The sequence below is a fragment of the Thalassophryne amazonica genome, chromosome 16, assembly GCF_902500255.1.
Source record: "Thalassophryne amazonica chromosome 16, fThaAma1.1, whole genome shotgun sequence".
Taxonomy (NCBI): Eukaryota; Metazoa; Chordata; class Actinopteri; order Batrachoidiformes; family Batrachoididae; genus Thalassophryne; species Thalassophryne amazonica.
This window is the reverse complement of record NC_047118.1, coordinates 30929973-30949380: the sequence shown is the minus strand read 5'-3', so window position 1 is coordinate 30949380 and position 19408 is coordinate 30929973. Positions and strand designations below refer to the sequence as shown.

The window sequence follows — 19408 nt, the reverse complement described above, 5'->3', positions numbered from 1 at the left end:
GTGATGACATCTTCAATGTGCATTAGTAGTGGTAGCATGACAATGACGCCAATTTTACGGTTTGAACTCCGAGAGCTGCGGCCAAAGTGGAACCAATTTGGCACAGAGGCAATAGTCACATACTGTGATGGATTGATTAAACTGATTTGCATTAATTGGCAATGCACTAATTTTGTAATATGTTTAATGTTAATTCATGTTGCTTATACTACACCAATTTTCTTGTTCAAAGAAGAAAAAGTAAAGCAAATAACTTTACTGATAACCAGCACCTGTGGCTTTTAATGTGACACCTTACCTCCACAGTTCATGAGTTTCCGGACGTTGGTGGTGGACATCAGGTTGTGGCTTCTCAGGTAGTCCGCCAACTGGCCCCCAAGGGGCACAATGATCGTCATCACCAGGTGGGGCAAAGCTGACACCAATCCTACCTGGAAGACAGGACGAGGAGCAGCAAAGAGAGATTTCCGAACAGGAATTCATTTCCCGATGACTGTACAACTCTTTTAGGTTGGATTTCTTCTGAGATTCATTATGTTTTTGTGCACAGGGACTTTGGGAATTTCTGAGGGGGAAAGTTCACCAAATCTGACCACTGTAGTGTCTCCATCATTTTGAAATACTGTCAGATTTATTTAATGTTTTGAGCACGCTGAAATCACACATCAGTTTCAGAAAAAAAATTTACATTTGATGTTTGAAGTGTTTTTGAAACAGAGGCTCATTAACAAGCAAATGTTTAATTTAGTGTTTTAAACATTTTGACAGCATGGTGTTCTGAAGTAACTGTGTCTTTTAGTGTTTCAGACATCTTGAGACAGTGCCATTTTCTGAAGCAATTCCACCATTTTTGCATTTTGAGTATTTTAAAACAGTGAATCATTTCCTGCAATTCTTTCCTTTAATTTATTCTAAGATATTAATGACAGTGAATTAGTTTTTGAAACAAGGAAGCCTCGATGTCCATTAGATGTCACCATTTTAGTGTTTCGATCGTTTTCAACACATCGTCACTTTGTGAAACTGTTTCATTCATTGTTTTGAGCATTTTAAAACACAGAATCATTTTCCAAAGCAATTATTTCTTTGTGTTTTGATGTTTTTTTTTTTTGGTGAATCATTTTTGAAGGAACACAGCATTTGGTACCATTTGAAGCAGTGAATCTTTATGAAACAATGGTATTAGTTTAATTTAATTTGAGTGTTTCAAAATAATTTTGAAATGGAGCAGTTTCAGTAAGTGTGTTGAGGTACAGTGTATCTTTTGTTTCATTTGTTTAAAATCATCACAAAGCTTCATATCTACTGCCACTAAGTGTGGACATGTATGTTAAACCTGAACCCCCCATTAACAACACATCTGAATGGTCAGTTTGTAAAAAAGTGAAAAGCTATATTTAAAGCAAACAACCAAGTGAGCTCACTTTACTGATCTCAAAGCCAAAAACTTCTTCAAAGTAGGCTGGCTGGCTGATGAGCAGCAGGTAGAAGGTCCAGCTCCTGCAGAAATTTGCTACAATGATGGCATAGACTGGCATGGAGGTGAAGAAGTGTTTCCATGGGGTTTTAAATTTCTGTAACCAAAAAAAGAATAAAATATAAGTGATATTTACTGACCTCATAGAGAAAAGGAGTCATCTGAATACACATATGCATTTAAATACACAAAACGTGCACCTATACAATGCATTAGTGTCATACAAAGCCATACATGGAGAGGATTGAGAAATGCTGCCGACTCTCCGATTGCATCCTCGATGTATTTTCTCTCCTCCGGTGAGATGGTAGGATGAGCTGCAGGGCTCTCATATGACACCAGAATCCAGAACAAATACCAGAATATCCCAAAGCTGCCTGGGAGAGCAAGAGAGTGAACGCATAAGATGACAGAAAAAGAAGGAGCAAAAATGAGTAAGTCACAGAAGAGTCCAAGGGGTAAGAGAAAACAGCTCAAATGTCCTACCAATTTGCCACGGAAGATGCAAAACAACAATAAGCAAGAGTTAAAGGGTCCAAAAAAATCCAAAATTGTCTGTATATTTGTATTGTCAAGTGTGGTGGTAGTATGACCCAAGCAGAGGGTCACCCCTATGAGTCTGGTCTGCTTGAGGTTTCTTCCTCAAATCATCAGAGGCACCAGTGCTAACCATTAAGCCACCGTGCCACCAGATGTTTTGCACCCGGTTTAATAATTGCAGCCTGTTATTGGTAATGCAACTTTGTTCTTTAGTTCTCCAGAGCTGCCATTCCCAAACTTAAGAACGCCATGGCACATTTTACAAATCCAAAAATCCTCTGAGGCCCATATACAGTAGTGGTCAGAATAATAGTAGTGCTATGTGACTAAAATGATTAATCCAGGTTTTGAGTATATTTCTTATTGTTACATAGGAAACAAGGTACCAGTAGATTCAGTAGATTCTCACAAATCCAACAAGACCAAACATTCATGATATGCACACTCTTAAGGCTATGAAATTGGGCTATTAATAAAAAAGTAGAAAAGGGGGTGTTCACAATAATAGTAGTGTGGCATTCAGTCAGTGAGTTCGTCAATTTTGTGGAACAAACAGGTGAATCAGGTGTCCCCTATTTAAGGATGATGCCAGCACCTGTTGAACATGCTTTTCTCTTTGAAAGCCTGAGGAAAATGGGACATTCAAGACATTGTTCAGAAGAACAGTGTAGTTTGATTAAAAAGTTGATTGGAGAGGGGAAAACTTATACACAGGTGCAACAAAATTATAGGCTGTTCATCTACAATGATCTCCAATGCTTTAAAATGGAAAAAAAAAAACCAGAGACGCATGGAAGAAAACGGAAAACAACCAACAAAATGGATAGAAGAATAACCAGAATGGCAAAGGCTCACCCATTGATCAGCTCCAGGATGATCAAAGACAGTCTGTAGTTACTTGTAAGTGCTGTGACAGTTAGAAGACGCCTGTGTGAAGCTAATTTATTTGCAAGAATCCCCCACAAACTCCGTCTGTTAAATAAAAGATATGTGCAGAAGAGGTTACAATTTGCCAAAGAACACATCAACTGGCCTAAAGAGAAATGGAGGAATATTTTGTGGACTGATGAGAGTAAAATTGTTCTTTTTGGGTCCAAGGGCCGCAGACAGTTTGTGAGACAACCCCCAAACTCTGAATTCAAGCCACAGTTCACAGTGAAGACAGTGAAGCATGGTGGTGCAAGCATCATGATATGGGCATGTTTCTCCTACTATGGTGTTGGGCCTATATATCGCATACCAGGTATCATGGATCAGTTTGGATATGTCAAAATACTTGAAGAGGTCATGCTGCCTTATGCTGAAGAGGACATGCCCTTGAAATGGGTGTTTCAACAAGACAATGACCCCAAGCACACTAGTAAACAAGCAAAATCTTGGTTCCAAACCAACAAAACTAATGTTTTGGAATGGCCTGCCCAATCCCCGGACCTAAATCCAATTGAGAACTTGTGGGGTGACATCAAAAAAGCTGTTTCTGAAGCAAAACCAAGAAATGTGAATGAATTGTGGAATGTTGTTAAAGAATCTAGGAGTGGAATAACAGCTGAAAGGTGCCACAAGTTGGTTGACTCCATGCCTTGCAGATGTGAAGAAATCATGAAAAACTGTGGTTATACAACTAAATACTCTTTTAGTGATTCACAGGATTGCTAAAAAAGCAGTTTGAACATAACAGTTTTGAGTTTGTAGCGTCAACAGCAGATGCTACTATTATTGTAAACACCCCCTTTTCTACTTTTTTTTTTACTAATAGCCCAGTTTCATAGCCTTAAGAGTGTGCATATCATGAATGCTTGGTCTTGTTGGATTTGTGAGAATCTACTGAATCTACCGGTACCTTGTTTCCCATGTAACAATAAGAAATATACTCAAAACATGGATTAATCTTTTTAGTCACATAGCACTACTATTATTCTGAACACTACTGTGTGTATATATATATATATATATATATGAAACTGTACATTAAGTTAAAATTGAGCCTAATGACTGCTGGGACAGGCCCTGACCTCCCTGTGATCTTTAACTGGCATAATCAGTTTAGAAAAAGGATGGATGGATTTACTTACCAAGAGCCGCCTGTACTATCTTTCTCGTCCACTAGGGGGCCACGGACTACACCTTGGGGATCACTGTTCAATCACTGTGGCTATAAATCCATTTCCTAATTGTGGAGTTTCACTGAGAATTCTTGTGCACATTTTCAGCCTTACTTATTTTTCATTTGCTTCACATTTTCTGTCAATTTGGTCAGCAGTGCGTTGATCCACTGTTTTGTGAGCTTTAGCCGAGGCACTTCTGATGGATTAACGGTACTAACCATAGACGTAGAAAACTGAAGGCCACCCAGTGTACTGCACCAACAACCCTGCTAGAGGCATGGCCACCACCGCCCCGGCATAGGATCCTAGGAAGGCAATAAATGAAAAAAGTTAGCAAGATATTATTGATTTCCCCTTTAATTTAGAGCTCTTCTCACATTGTCACCAGTGAAAATCCATATTTTGTTTAGCCACCCTGAGACACCCTGGTAGCTGTATCTTTTAAAAGCAGAAATTACAAAATTTAAGAATTTCAAAATACAGCAGCTTGAACAAGAGCAATCGGAGATTTCTGATGTCCGCCAAGGGTTGACAAGTACTCAAAATAACAGGCATGTGATTCACATTGTGACCCGGCCTTTACCTGGATCCGGATTCCACAACACAATGCAATAATTGCATACTGATCCAGAATGATCTGACTGATCAAGATGTTGCAATCTGATATTTAATTCACAAGCTGAAACAAATTAGTGTCTTCCTGAACTTGGTTTCACATCACGATGTCGCATCCATGAAGTAGTTTTGACGTAATCCTTAAAAGTCTACAAAGTGAAATCCTGATCCAGAATCCGGATCTGGATCCAGATCACCTACAGAATTTAATGGAGTCTTCCAAGGCCTAACACCAGTGTGTGATTAAAATTTGGTGAGAATCTATGTAGTAGTTTTTTTTTTAAATGTAATCCTTCAAAGCCTATATTAAGTGAAATCCTGAGCCAGAATCCGGATCACCCCCAAAATTCTGTGGAGTCTTCCATGTCCTAATATGTATCTGTCGTGCAAATTTGGTGAGAATCCGTGAAGTAGGCTTTTATTTTTGTTACATAATCCTTCTAAGCCTATATAAAGTGAAATCTTGATCCAGAATCCGGACCCGGATCACCTCCAAAATTTAATAGAGACTTCCATGGCCTATTATCTATCTGTGGTGAAAACGTAATCAAAATCCGTGCAGTAGTTTTGACGTAATCCTGCTAACAGACAGACAAGTAAATAAATGCCGATGATTTTATTACATCTTTGGCAGATGCAACAATAACGCACAAATGTTTTAAGCACCACAAAACTTTGATAAAATGCAGTGTTTGATGTTTTCCTGTTTTGTTCCCTCATGACATCCTCAGTTTGAAAATGTAAATACATCGAATCTTAAATGTACTAAAATGAGCCTTTACAATTTTTTTTTCTCTTTTGAGAAACTTAAGGGAACTTTTATTGTAAAAATCCATTGGATTATTAAAAATACAGCGTGTGTATCAGTAGCAGAGTTTTACCACAGAATGCTGTTGTGGCCAGTCGACTTCTCTCTAAAGGAGGAGCCCACTTGGCCCAGATACCGTGGCATGCTGGGTATGACACTCCCTGTAGGACACATTGATATCAGTGGGAGAAAACAAACAAACAAAACTCTGTAGCAGAGAGCACACGTGCACAGAGATGCAAAATATACCTCAACAAGGCCCTGACATATCCTGACCAGTATGACACAGCTGTAGTGGCAGCGTGCGGCAGCTGGAATCAGCATGTTGAGGGTGGAAGTGGCCACGATGGCAAAACCAAACACTCTGAAACACATATGAGAAACATTGTGTTGAATCTTTATTATCTATATTATAATGGCCTCTGTGTGTGTGTATGGCTTTGATCACGCAAAAACCGGGGAGAGCTGACATTTACCGCTTGGCATGTTTATATATTTTGGGTCAAGGATGAACACTGCAAAAACAGAAAGCTGATAGGGCAAACATTTTTGGAGAAATGAGCAATTTTATCAAACCAATAAACAATGGATGCTATGCTACAATGCACCATGGGGAGTTCAGAGTTTTGAGGTTTTAAATGTTGTTATTGTGGTTTATGTTAGTTTAACAGTGTTGCTAGTGTTATCGATTTATTGTGTTTTTTGTAGCTCAATTGGTTTTATCAGTTTAGATAAGTCTCATGTTGCTATTGCCACAAGTTTCTTGTCATCCTCTACTGCTCCCCACTGCCCCTCATCCCCTCATCACCAAGAAGTGATTACTACACCTAAAATAGTCCCACAACAAAAAGTGTATTTCAATTTAAAAATACATAAATATATCAAATATAGCAAGGAATAAGTCCAGAAAATATCTTCTGAGGCACAAAATGAATAATTTCAGCGTTCATGAAGAAGCAAAATTAAATTTTACTGGGCCTCACATTTACGTTACGTTATCGCTCATCCATCCACGACTGGCACATTCAGAGTGGAGTAGTGTGTACTTACCCTCTCACTGATGCATGTGTGTGGCTTCACGCCATGTTGGATGTCTTCTTGTTTACATCCGGGAAACCTTGCAAGTAGTCTGGCAGCCTTCCCACAAGCCCATATTGCAGCAATGACTTGGTACAGTCAGAGCTGCGCGCAGTGTAGTTTCTTGTTGGTAGCATAAGTGAAATGTTTAGTGGTTTTAATGTCTTCACCCAGTGTGTTTGTTTGTCAAATGAAAAGAGAGTGCATGCATGCGCACGCGCAACTTTCATCAGGGACAAACAGAGCACAGCTGACGCTTGGTATGCTTATGTACATCGGGTGAAGGATGAACGCAGCCAAAACGCAACACTGATAGGACTAATAGTTTTGGAGAAGCTACGAATATTAGCTGACATTGCTAATTACATTTTGGAGTCACACGCCTTTCCAGCTTGGGGCAGTAAATCATTTTTATTTTAAAAGCTTGAGTGTAGGTGCATATAACTGTAAATATGTTAGAAATACATGGATGACACAAGAAAGTGAAAACACTTATTTCCATTGTGGTCCATTTAAAAAAAAAAAAATCAAATGACAAAACAGAAGTAATAATAAAATCAAAATAATAATAGTGTTTACATGATAATAACAACCTAACAATTTATAAATACATTAAGACAGTAAATTAACATCAAAAATTACATAATTAAGAGGAAATAAAATGGTTGAGTTCCTCTTCTAAAAACTGTTGAGGTCTAAGGTTCTATAAACATTCTGGACTCACATGCCATTCCAACTCATTGTCGGCTGTCTATTTTATAAGCACTACCCAATCTAGTGCCATGGATCCCCACGGGCAACACACTAGTTATTGTATAATATGTTATTAATTTATTTTTGAAGCGTAATCACACTCACCTGTTGGCTGCAAATTTTTGACATATAAAGCCACCTGGGATCTGTGTGACAATGTAGCCCCAGAAGAAGGAGCCGTGGATCATCCCAACTGTCTCTGGGTCCCAAGTGAACTGTGCAGCCTGGTGAGAGGAACACAGCAGACTACATCTGAAACAAGCGCCAGCCTTCATTTATTTTTTAATATCGCCTCATATTTCACCCTGTGACAGTTTTGTCTGATTTTATTTCACTTTTCAGCAGACAATTCACTTGTCAAACACATTTTAAGTTCCAATAATTAAGTAGCATCATAATGAGAAAAAAAAAAAAAAAAAAAAAAAAAAAAATATATATATATATATATATATATAAAACCATTTGTTTCTGCCAGACAGCAGCAGGTAGATGTTACATATGTGATCACACTGATTTTTTTTTTTTTTAAATATTTGCTTATATACAAGAAATCTCAGAAAGTATCCTTCCAGAGTAGTGCAGCAGATAACGGAAACAATCGTGCAAATGGTGATACATGCACTAAAGTTGGCACAAATACTCCTTAAACATTACTCTTTTGAAAAAACCGACTGGCCACTTGAATTTTCAATAGGCGGCCAGGTAGGGGTCAATTGAAGAATTACACAGGGGTCAAAATTAAAAATGCTCAAATCATTTTGAAAACTATACCACATTATTTGTCTGATCATAAAGAGTCCAAAAAGGTATAGTTTGGACAATCTATGCCAGAATGATCAGGAGTTATGGGGTAAAAACAGCAAAAATGGTGACGAAGGTTAGTTTCAGTTTGTACAGGGGTCAAAAGTTAGAGTTCCTTCAATTTTGGTAAAAAGTGATGCAAATTATTGGTTGAGCTAATAGGATTAATAAATGGAATAGTTTTGATGTGTTGAATGTTTGGTCTCCAAAGTAAAGGTAAAACAAGGTCAACGTCTTTTGGATTCTATGACATGTGACATAAGTTACCCTGTAACATGATAACAAAGCATGATACATGGTCCAAACTATTCCTTTTTAAAACCCTGATAACTCAACTAATAATTTGCATCATTTTTTACCAAAATTGGAGCAACTTTAACTTTTGACTCCTGTACAAACTGACACTGACCGTTGTCACCATTTTTGCTGTTTTTACCCCATAACTCCTGATCATTCAGGCATAGATAGTCCAAACTATACCTTTTTGGAATCTTTACTATCAGACAAATAATGTGGTGTAGTTTTCAAAATGATTTGAGCATTTTTAATTTTGACCCCTGTGTAATTCTTCAATTGACCCCCCTACCTGGCTGCCTATTGAAAATTCAAGTGGCCAGTCGTTTTTTTCAAAAGAGTAATGTTTAAGGACTATTTGTGCCAACTTTGGTGCTTGTATCACCATTTGCACTATTGTGCTCTAAATATTCTCTTAGCTGCTACACTAGAGTGGTCACTTAATTTTGAGATCTGCCTCCTCATGACAGATTTACAGTACCAGACTGTTTCTTAATGACTCATGTAAATAAAGTCCAAGACAAGTTCAGAGACTTGGAAATGTTCATGTATCCATCCCATAACTTGTATCATGAAACTTTACTGGAAACATTATGATTTAAACATTATATTTGGAATAAATTGTCCCTATCTGAACTTTTTTTTTGGAATGTACTGCAGGCCTTAAATGCAGGAATTAATAATGTAAATTACCACACAAAATATGCAATATTTTGTGTTCATACTGTCTGCTATGAAATAGAAGTCAAAGTAAATGTACAGATCGCTACATTTTTAAATTTAATTATTCATTTAGCATTTTCCACGGCATTTCTCACAGCATTTTCTGATTTGTGGTTGTGTTTAACACTCTTTAAAACCGCCTTTATGATGTCATAAAGATGTAGCATCACACATGCTTCTTTTCCAGTGTTCACAGAAGTTGTCTGCAGTTCGTAGTGAGATGTGCTGCATGCCTTTTCCAAACTTTTTCCTGAGTGTGACAGTTTGGTATGATTTGTCTCACACAGTAATGTCTACTCACCACAAGGATCTCCTTATTGCCTTTGTAGACAGTGTGGTCGTTGACCATGCTTACAATGGCCACGCCCAGGTTGCATCTGATGCCAAAGGATATGCAGAATCCAATGCCAGACAGGATGGCGATGATGTACCGTCTGGGCAAGCCAAAACAGGTGCAGTCCACCACTGGCAGCTCCTTCTCTACCACCAGCTCAGGACGACCCTCTGCTGATAACTCAATGGTCTCTCCATTAGCCTGCTTCTTCTCAATCAACCTGAAACAAGAGACACATTAATTATTACACTCACATGCAGCTCCTCCTGAATCCGAGGTCGAACCTCGGATTCAGGAGGAGCAGTGTGGTTTTCATCCTGGTCGCAGCACACTGGACCAGCTCTACATGCTCCAGCGGGTGCTCGAGGGTTCATGGGAGTTCGCCCAACCAGTCCACATGTGTTTTGTGGATCTGGAGAAGGTGTTCGACCGTGTCCCTTGGGGCACCCTGTGGGGAGTGCTCTGGGAGTACGGGGTCCGGGGTCCTTTGCTAAGGAATATCAGGTCCCTGTACGACCGCAGCAGGAGCTTGGTTCGCATTGTTGGTAGTAAGTCAAACCTGTTTCCAGTGCACGTTGGCCTCCGCCAGGGCTGCCCTTTGTCACCGGTTCTGTTCATTATTTTTATGGACAGAATTTCTAGGTGCAGCCAGGGTGTAGAGGGGGTCTGGTTTGGGAACCACAGAATCTCGTCTCTGCTGTTTGCGGACAATGTGGTTCTGTTGGCTTCGTCAAATCAGGACCTTCAGCGTGCACTAGGGCGGTTTGCAGCCGAGTGTGAGGCATCTGGGATGAAAATCAGCACCTCCAAATCTGAGGCCATGGTTCTCGACCGGAAAAAGCTCATGACCGAAAGAACGAGATCGCGGGTACAAGCGGCCGAGATGAGTTTCCTCCGCAGGGTGGCTGGGCGCTCCCTTAGACATAGGGTGAGGAGCTCGGTCACTCGGGAGGAGCTCGGAGTCGAGCCGCTGCTCCTCCACGTCGAAGGAGTCAGTTGAGGTGGCTCAGGCATCTTTTCCGGATGCCCCCTGGACGCCTCGCTGGAGAGGTGTTCCGGGCATGTCCCATTGGGAGGAGGCCCCGGGGAAGACCCAGGACACGCTGGAAGGATTACATCTCTCGGCTGGCTTGGGAACGCCTTGGGGTTCCCCCGGAGGAGCTGGGGGAGGTGTGTGTGGATCGGGAGGTCTGGGCGGCTTTGCTTGAGCTGCTGCCCCCGACTCCGGATAAAGCGGAAGAAAATGGATGGATGGATGGACATGCAGCAGTAGCACAGGCTATTTAAGGGAGTTGTTGAGGGTCAGCCAAGGACACAGCGATTTGTTTCTGAGAGTAATCAGGCCAAGGCCAATAGGCCAAGGTCAAAATTTTGGCTCATTGCTTATATATAGGGCAGTGTTTCCCAATCCTGGTCCTTGGGATCCAAAGTACTGCACATTTTCCCATTTCCCCCTGAACGAAACAGAGTAGATCAGCGACAAGTGTGTTTAGCAAATCAACAGCTGCTGAGTTGATCTAGTCTGATTAGGAAAACAGGCCATACAGGCCTGATTGGTGGATTGCTGCAGTGATGGTTGTCCTTCTGGAATGTTCTCCGCTCTCCACAGAGGAATGCTGGAGATCTGACAGAGTGACCATCAGGTTCTTGGTCACCACCTCGAATAAGGCCCCTCTTCCACGATCGCTCAGTTTAGACGTGCAACCATCTCTAGGGAGAGACCTGGTGGATCCAAACATCTTCCATTTATGGATGATGTCCTCATTGGGACCGTGAAAGCAGCAATTCATTTGACTTCATACTTGGTTTGTACTCTGACATGCACTGTCAAACTGTGAGAACTTATATGTATACAGGTGTGTGTCTTTCCAAATCAAATCTAATAACCTGAATTTACCCCACGCGGACTCCAATAAAGTTGTAGAAATATTTCAAAGATGATCAGTGGAAACAGGATTCACCTGAGCTCAATTTTGAGTTTCATGGCAAAGGGTGTGAATACTTATGTACACGTGATTTCTTAGTTTTTTCTTTTTAATAAATTTACAAAATCTAAAAAAAAAAAAAAAAAAACCCAACACATTTTTCACATTGTCAGTATGGGGTACTGTGTGTAGAATTTTGAGGGGAGAAAAAAAAAAAAAAGAATTTCATCCATTTTGGAATAAGGCTGTAACATAAAAAAATGTGGAAAAAGTGAAGTGCTGTGAATACTTTCTGGATGCACGGTAGGTGTTTGGAAAACAAGTTTAGCTTGTCAAATAGCTGGCTAATGTGACCCCTTTAACAATCCACATATACATGCACGCTCTTGACATTAGACACCTGAATTATACAGAGCAGCGTGAAAACCTGGTTCTGTGTATGTGTTTGAATTTGTGCCTCAGCCATCCAGTTTCCACTGACCTGATCCACTTAGCCAGTGAGCTGGAGAATTATGCAGCCAAACACGAACAATCATCATAAGGATTTATTCCACATAACAAGGACAACTGCATTTTGAAATGTTTCATATTTGACCTACAACATGTTCCTTAAGTGTCGATTTGTTTTCGTGGTGAATATTCCAGTGGTTTCACGCCTTTGTTTTCCAGCACGCTAACAGGAGACAAATCAGATGCTGACACTGCTAAATTATTGATGAGTTTTTGGGTGAGATAAATAATTCACTCCAGGATTTACACCATAATCTCACTATAAGCATGCTGTATAATCCATCCTGTTGTTCTATTTCTTTTGTATTTAAATGTGCAGATTCTAGTCCTTCACCCCAAAAATAAGAGCAATATCAGCATGATGATCTGTAAATTCAACCTGGATTTATTAAAATTTACTCTAATGGTCAAGTAAAACAAGCAGCGGACAACTGTGGAGCAATACTTTGTAAAGCCACATTTTGGAATTTCTAAGCGATTAGAGAGGCTGCACGCTCTCTCACGCTTAATCTGTCACAACATTCAGATTAGGATTATAAAAATGATTTACTTCCGGAAATGAATATGAAAGGACAAAGTAGCTCAGGTTGTGGCTCATCACCTCTCTCACCAACATACACATGACTGGCCATTATTTAAATTGTTCTTTTTATTTGGTCTTAACTTTATGTCTTATTTGTACACGCAGAACGTTTCCAACAAATGTTCACAAAATATGGAGGTGTGAACTGTCTTATTAAGAGGAAAAAGTCATTAAATGTCAGGGGTAATCAGGATCTGGACTTTTTTTTTAATCTTGTTTGATTTAGTAACCTTTTTAATGCTGTAACATGGGACATACTAAAGAAATGAGACAGGACTGAATATGTGTATGACAGGGTTTCACCAAGAACTGTACACTTTATTGAACAGAGTATTGATTATTGTATTTTATTATTCTCCAGCAGCCATAGCTTATTTATTTATTGGTCACTCTTTCCTTTCTTCAATTAGTGACAAAAAATAAAAATAAATATTCAAATTTTTTAAAATAATTTTAATCTATTATAGTTTTATTTATCTATTATAATTTTAGTTATAATATATAATGTATTTTGTGTTATTTTTTTAAAGTATATTTCATAGAGTTTATGGAAGTCTTTACTGTCGTGCAACATAAATGGGTCCGCAATGAAATCTACTGATTGACTGATTGATAGTAGACTTCCACCTTAAAATTTTGAAAGCAGAAGTTCCAATATTCCATTTACCCAAATCTCACTGTGACACTGTGGTTAACTTGGCAACACAGCTATTTGTTTTTATGTCCAAATACAGTATGAGAACACAAATTATCCAACTTTGTGGGATATCTCCTATTTTATCTACTAAAGTGATCAATCCAAGACAATTATTTGCCATGACACAAATTATCCACTGGGTTATTTTAGTGACTTGAGTGCGAATCCTGCCACCAACCCCTGTTGAGAGATTGAACTTTAAACTGTGTGTTAGGGTTAATGTTTTTAAAGGTCCCCTGAATTTTGGTGGAGGTATACACTCTACTGAGTGCCCCTTACTTTTACTTCACTGTTATGCTGATAGATATATTTATCAGCTCCAGAAGAGTATAAATCTATGCAGACAACCTTGCTGTAATATTTTATCTCATTCGGGAGATATGGTCATTTATGTATTTTGATTTGACCCTAACCTCAAGATATCTGCTATTAAAATGACTTGTGTTGTCAGAGGACTGTCCACTGACTTTACTCACCAAATTTGAAAGAAATTGCGCTATGCATTTTCAAAATAGTGCCACAAACAGAGATGCACAGCCATTACAATAGCGATTTTTAACTTTGTGGTGAGACTAATGAGCCGGTTCCCGAGATTTCAGATTGTGAAACAGCAAATATTGCTTGTGCGTCCTTATGAGAAGATCAGATTTTAGGAAACTGTAAATAAACATACCTCCTGTAGTGCAGCAATGTGAAAAAAAATACTATAGTGATAGAATGTGGACATGTAGCCCAGTATATAATGAATTGAAACATTGTTAAAATACAACACAAATACATTTAGGTCAGTGCTTTGCTGGCTACACCAGTGAGTAGGGAGAAATTGTTGATATAGCCTTAATATCCTGCAAGTATATGGACATATAGCGTCAAAAGCTATTACTTTTTAACTCATATTTTGCTTCAAGAGATAATGTGACACACAACTTACAGTTTTTGTTAAATGAGCTGTTCTCACGCTTCCGTCCACCGTATATTAAAGTACCAACTCACCCTCCGTGTATCACATTCAGAGAAGGTTGCAAAAGGACCCTCATTAAACGCTAAGACAGATTGCATCCTGACACCTGCACATATGCTGCTAACTAACGAGGCTAGCCCACAGCAAGTTGCTGTTAATTACTAATGTTTCCCGCTAAAGGGCAACCACACAAGAGGGGGTTAGAAATGCGCTGAGCGAGGGGCTGCAGGATGCCCCCCCCACACGGGAATTTAATGTAGAGGGAAAGTGCTAGCTAGCAATGTGCTCTTGTCACGTCCATCCATTCATCCATCCATCCATTTTCTATACCTGCTTGCTCCAATAAAAGGTCATGGGGGGCTGGAGCCTATCCTAGCAGTCATGCGACGTCAGACGGGGTACATTCTGGTCACAATGCCAATCTGTGCCCTTGTCGTGTGAACATCATTATTTTTGTTCATCGGCTAAAGAGTGAGATGAGGTTTTTCTGCTGATTAGTGATAGAAAACAGGGGTATAGCACAGAAAAGATGAGCTGTCTCTTGATGTTTTGCCTTTGTGAGGCCTGTATTGGCGTTTGCTTCCACTCAGATGATGTAGCCCCTCTCGTTAGCATAGAGAAGACCTGGTTGGCCTCAGCTGGCTACAACTAATGAGCTAGAAAACACAAGCATGCATGCAAGAGTGTCGTGACCTCAAGCTCTCTGAAATATCATAATTACAATAGACACATGCTCAGTGGGAAGCTCAGAAAATGACTGGCAGGTCTATCTGTGCCATGTTCTGTGAATGTGACGGGAGCGAAGGCTAAATGATCCTGGAGCTCGCGTCACATTCAAAATACTCCTGGAACTCATGGAAAACTATGTCAAATTTACAAAATAGGACTTCAAATGTACAAACAATAATGTACATAATCTGTTCAAGATTAACAAAACTTCAATTCTTCATTTAATTCATCAATTTATGATCAAATTTGAGGAGATTCAAGCAAGAGCTCATATTCACCCGATGCCAGGAGAGCTGGCTCTGTCCTTGGGGTTGAGCTGGAGTGTGTGGTGGAGGTGTCAGAGAGGAGGATGCTGAGGAAGCTGCTCAGCATCCTGGACAGCACCTACCACCCCATGCATACCACACTGATTTCTGTCAGAGGTCTCAGTCGGTCATAGACTGAGACCACCGAGGTGCACCACAGAGCGCGACAGGAGGGCTTTCCTACCTGTGGCAACCAAACTCTAGAATTCCTCCCACTTCTGCAGGATGAATACACAATGAACAGAGCTATTCAGCGTTATTCACTTATACAGAGCAAATCTGTTGTACTTATTGTAAAAAACAAAAACATAGTTCACTGTTTACTGTTTCTGTACTCTGGCAAAATAATTTCCTTCAGGATAAATAAAGTTGATCTTACTCGTATATTATCTTAAAAGCAAATGCTTTACTGTGTAGTAAAAAAAAATGCCATAGACCCTGACATGGTGTACCCAAAACAAATCCATTTTTCACATCTCCAAGAAATGACTTGTTTTTGTGCATGTCACTTTAAATGGAAAAGAGCTGCAGTTTGCCACATCACTTTCCGACTGTCTCTCACTGTCTTCCAGTCTCCCACATACACTGAAAAAAGTGAAACAGTGCACTTCATTCAAAGTACTTATTTACATTGGTCTAATGGAAAATTGTGGTTTCCAGTTTAAATCTGCTGGAATCACTTTACAAAATGCTAAATATATATTGTGAGAAACTAAAAAAAATTAGCTGTAACAAATTACATCAATTTTTTAAAGTTGATCCAAAGTAGCATTTTTTCAGTGTACCATGTGACTGAATTACACAGCGCATAGACAGACGCATTTAATGTGTTTCACAGTGTATGCAATAATGCAGATATAGATTTCTGTGATGTACATCACAAAAAAACAAAATGAGATATTTTGTGCCAAAGCGTCGCTTAGTTCCCCTTCACACATAGTACGAATGTGGTCAAATTGCGCATGAAGCAGGAACTGTATGCAATATGTGTAAAATCGGAGCTGCCTCCAATGCCTAGTACACCTGTTGCTTCAATTATTTGCGCACACCAGTGGCTGAAAGACAGTGTGTACGCTGTGAGAGCCCATCGATCCCTCTCACAGCAGGTGTCGGCCAAATTCCAGGTGACACACATCAATCAATCAATCAATTTTTTTATATAGCGCCAAATCACAACAAACAGTTGCCCCAAGGCGCTTTATATTGTAAGGCAAGGCCATACAATAATTATGTAAAACCCCAACGGTCAAAACGACCCCCTGTGAGCAAGCACTTGGCTACAGTGGGAAGGAAAAACTCCCTTTTAACAGGAAGAAACCTCCAGCAGAACCAGGCTCAGGGAGGGGCAGTCTTCTGCTGGGACTGGTTGGGGCTGAGGGAGAGAACCAGGAAAAGACATGCTGTGGAGGGGAGCAGAGATCGATCACTAATGATTAAATGCAGAGTGGTGCATACAGAGCAAAAAGAGAAAGAAACAGTGCATCATGGGAACCCCCCAGCAGTCTACGTCTATAGCTTCATAACTAAGGGATGGTTCAGGGTCACCTGATCCAGCCCTAACTATAAACTTTAGCAAAAAGGAAAGTTTTAAGCCTAATCTTAAAAGTAGAGAGGGTGTCTGTCTCCCTGATCTGAATTGGGAGCTGGTTCCACAGGAGAGGAGCCTGAAAGCTGAAGGCTCTGCCTCCCATTCTACTCTTACAAACCCTAGGAACTACAAGTAAGCCTGCAGTCTGAGAGCGAAGCACTCTATTGGGGTGATATGGTACTACGAGGTCCCTAACATAAGATGGGACCTGGTTATTCAAAACCTTATAAGTAAGAAGAAGAATTTTAAATTCTATTCTAGAATTAACAGGAAGCCAATGAAGAGAGGCCAATATGGGTGAGATATGCTCTCTCCTTCTAGTCCCCGTCAGTACTCTAGCTGCAGCATTTTGAATTAACTGAAGGCTTTTTAGGGAACTTTTAGGACAACCTGATAATAATGAATTACAATAGTCCAGCCTAGAGGAAATAAATGCATGAATTAGTTTTTCAGCATCACTCTGAGACAAGACCTTTCTGATTTTAGAGATATTGCGTAAATGCAAAAAAGCAGTCCTACATATTTGTTTAATATGCGCTTTGAATGACATATCCTGATCAAAAATGACTCCAAGATTTCTCACAGTATTACTAGAGGTCAGGGTAATGCCATCCAGAGTAAGGATCTGGTTAGACACCATGTTTCTAAGATTTGTGGGGCCAAGTACAATAACTTCAGTTTTATCTGAGTTTAAAAGCAGGAAATTAGTGGTCATCCATGTCTTTATGTCTGTAAGACAATCCTGCAGTTTAGCTAATTGGTGTGTGTCCTCTGGCTTCATGGATAGATAAAGCTGGGTATCATCTGCGTAACAATGAAAATTTAAGCAATACCGTCTAATAATACTGCCTAAGGGAAGCATGTATAAAGTGAATAAAATTGGTCCTAGCACAGAACCTTGTGGAACTCCATAATTAACTTTAGTCTGTGAAGAAGATTCCCCATTTACATGAACAAATTGTAATCTATTAGATAAATATGATTCAAACCACCGCAGCGCAGTGCCTTTAATACCTATGGCATGCTCTAATCTCTGTAATAAAATTTTATGGTCAACAGTATCAAAAGCAGCACTGAGGTCTAACAGAACAAGCACAGAGATGAGTCCACTGTCCAAGGCCATAAGAAGATCATTTGTAACCTTCACTAATGCTGTTTCTGTACTATGATGAATTCTAAAACCTGACTGAAACTCTTCAAATAGACCATTCCTCTGCAGATGATCAGTTAGCTGTTTTACAACTACCCTTTCAAGAATTTTTGAGAGAAAAGGAAGGTTGGAGATTGGCCTATAATTAGCTAAGATAGCTGGGTCAAGTGATGGCTTTTTAAGTAATGGTTTAATTACTGCCACCTTAAAAGCCTGTGGTACATAGCCAACTAACAAAGATAGATTGATCATATTTAAGATCGAAGCATTAAATAATGGTAGGGCTTCCTTGAGCAGCCTGGTAGGAATGGGGTCTAATAAACATGTTGATGGTTTGGATGAAGTAACTAATGAAAATAACTCAGACAGAACAATCGGAGAGAAAGAGTCTAACCAAATACCGGCATCACTGAAAGCAGCCAAAGATAACGATACGTCTTTGGGATGGTTATGAGTAATTTTTTCTCTAATAGTTAAAATTTTGTTAGCAAAGAAAGTCATGAAGTCATTACACATGAACATCCAACACCGCTCGCTTGGCACTTAGAAAATGTGTGGCCATTTGCACTATTAACACAACAACAGTGAGCAGATGATCACTTTGTAGCTGGCAGTGAAATTTGTCTAAGTGCCCCCACAACTGTGGAGTTGTCAAGTACACATGTGGCAGGCCAGAGTGTTGGTTCCCACCACAACACGTGTGCATGTGTTTCATGCACTCCCCCCCCCCCCCCCCGCCCCGCTCCCCCCCAGCATGTGCGTGCTTGTGGCTCATGCACCCCCCATAGGTGAAGCGCCTCTCATCTGATCACAGAGTGACACCTTGGTCTGTGCCCTGAACGGACAGGGCCATGGCTGGCTGCCAACAGCTGTTGACATTTCTGCTCCTGGATGTCACAGCTGCAGAACACGTACAGTGTTTTGACGGATACGTGCGTGTGTGTGTGTGTGCTTGCTGTTCTCACATGGAAATACATAAAAACATATATTGCTTTTGCAACGGGCAGGAGAACACACAAAGCGCACACATTGACAGGCTGTCCCAGTTGAAATGGACCGTTAGTTCATGTGGACACACAGCAGGCGATCAGAATGTCACATCTGTCTGACAGGTCATGCGTGTCAGGCCAGACACGTGTGACCTGTGAGCTGTGCACTGCAGAACTATATAACAAGCCAACAGTGCAACAAATACGCCACTTTCAGTCACATATCAGCAGAAATACGCTGTAACAAACGCCGTTTGGTCAGTCATCACGGCACTTTTTTGTCATTTAAAAAAAAATGTTTATGTCTTTGCTGATTTCAGGCATTCTTCCTCACCTTTTACAGGACAGTGATGGTAGTGCAGTGGTAAAGTTTCTGGCTGGCAGTCAGAGCTGTAAATTGCAGGTTCAAATCCTGTGGGTGGCATGTATTTTTTTTTCACAGCA

At 40.1% G+C, this 19408-nt stretch overlaps 1 protein-coding gene across 1 annotated transcript in view; it reads right to left on the bottom strand.

The window, feature by feature from the left end:
• Positions 1-19408, bottom strand: part of slc17a7a (solute carrier family 17 member 7a) — a 38801-nt gene that overhangs the window by 9560 nt on the left and 9833 nt on the right. Inside the window, exons 2-9 of the mRNA XM_034190173.1 lie at positions 9495-9747; positions 7481-7599; positions 5795-5909; positions 5619-5706; positions 4341-4427; positions 1712-1854; positions 1425-1574; positions 299-431 (exon numbers count right to left, since the gene is read on the bottom strand). Coding sequence (XP_034046064.1) covers positions 299-431; positions 1425-1574; positions 1712-1854; positions 4341-4427; positions 5619-5706; positions 5795-5909; positions 7481-7599; positions 9495-9747 — 1088 coding nt within the window. The remainder of the gene's footprint in view (positions 1-298; positions 432-1424; positions 1575-1711; positions 1855-4340; positions 4428-5618; positions 5707-5794; positions 5910-7480; positions 7600-9494; positions 9748-19408) is intronic.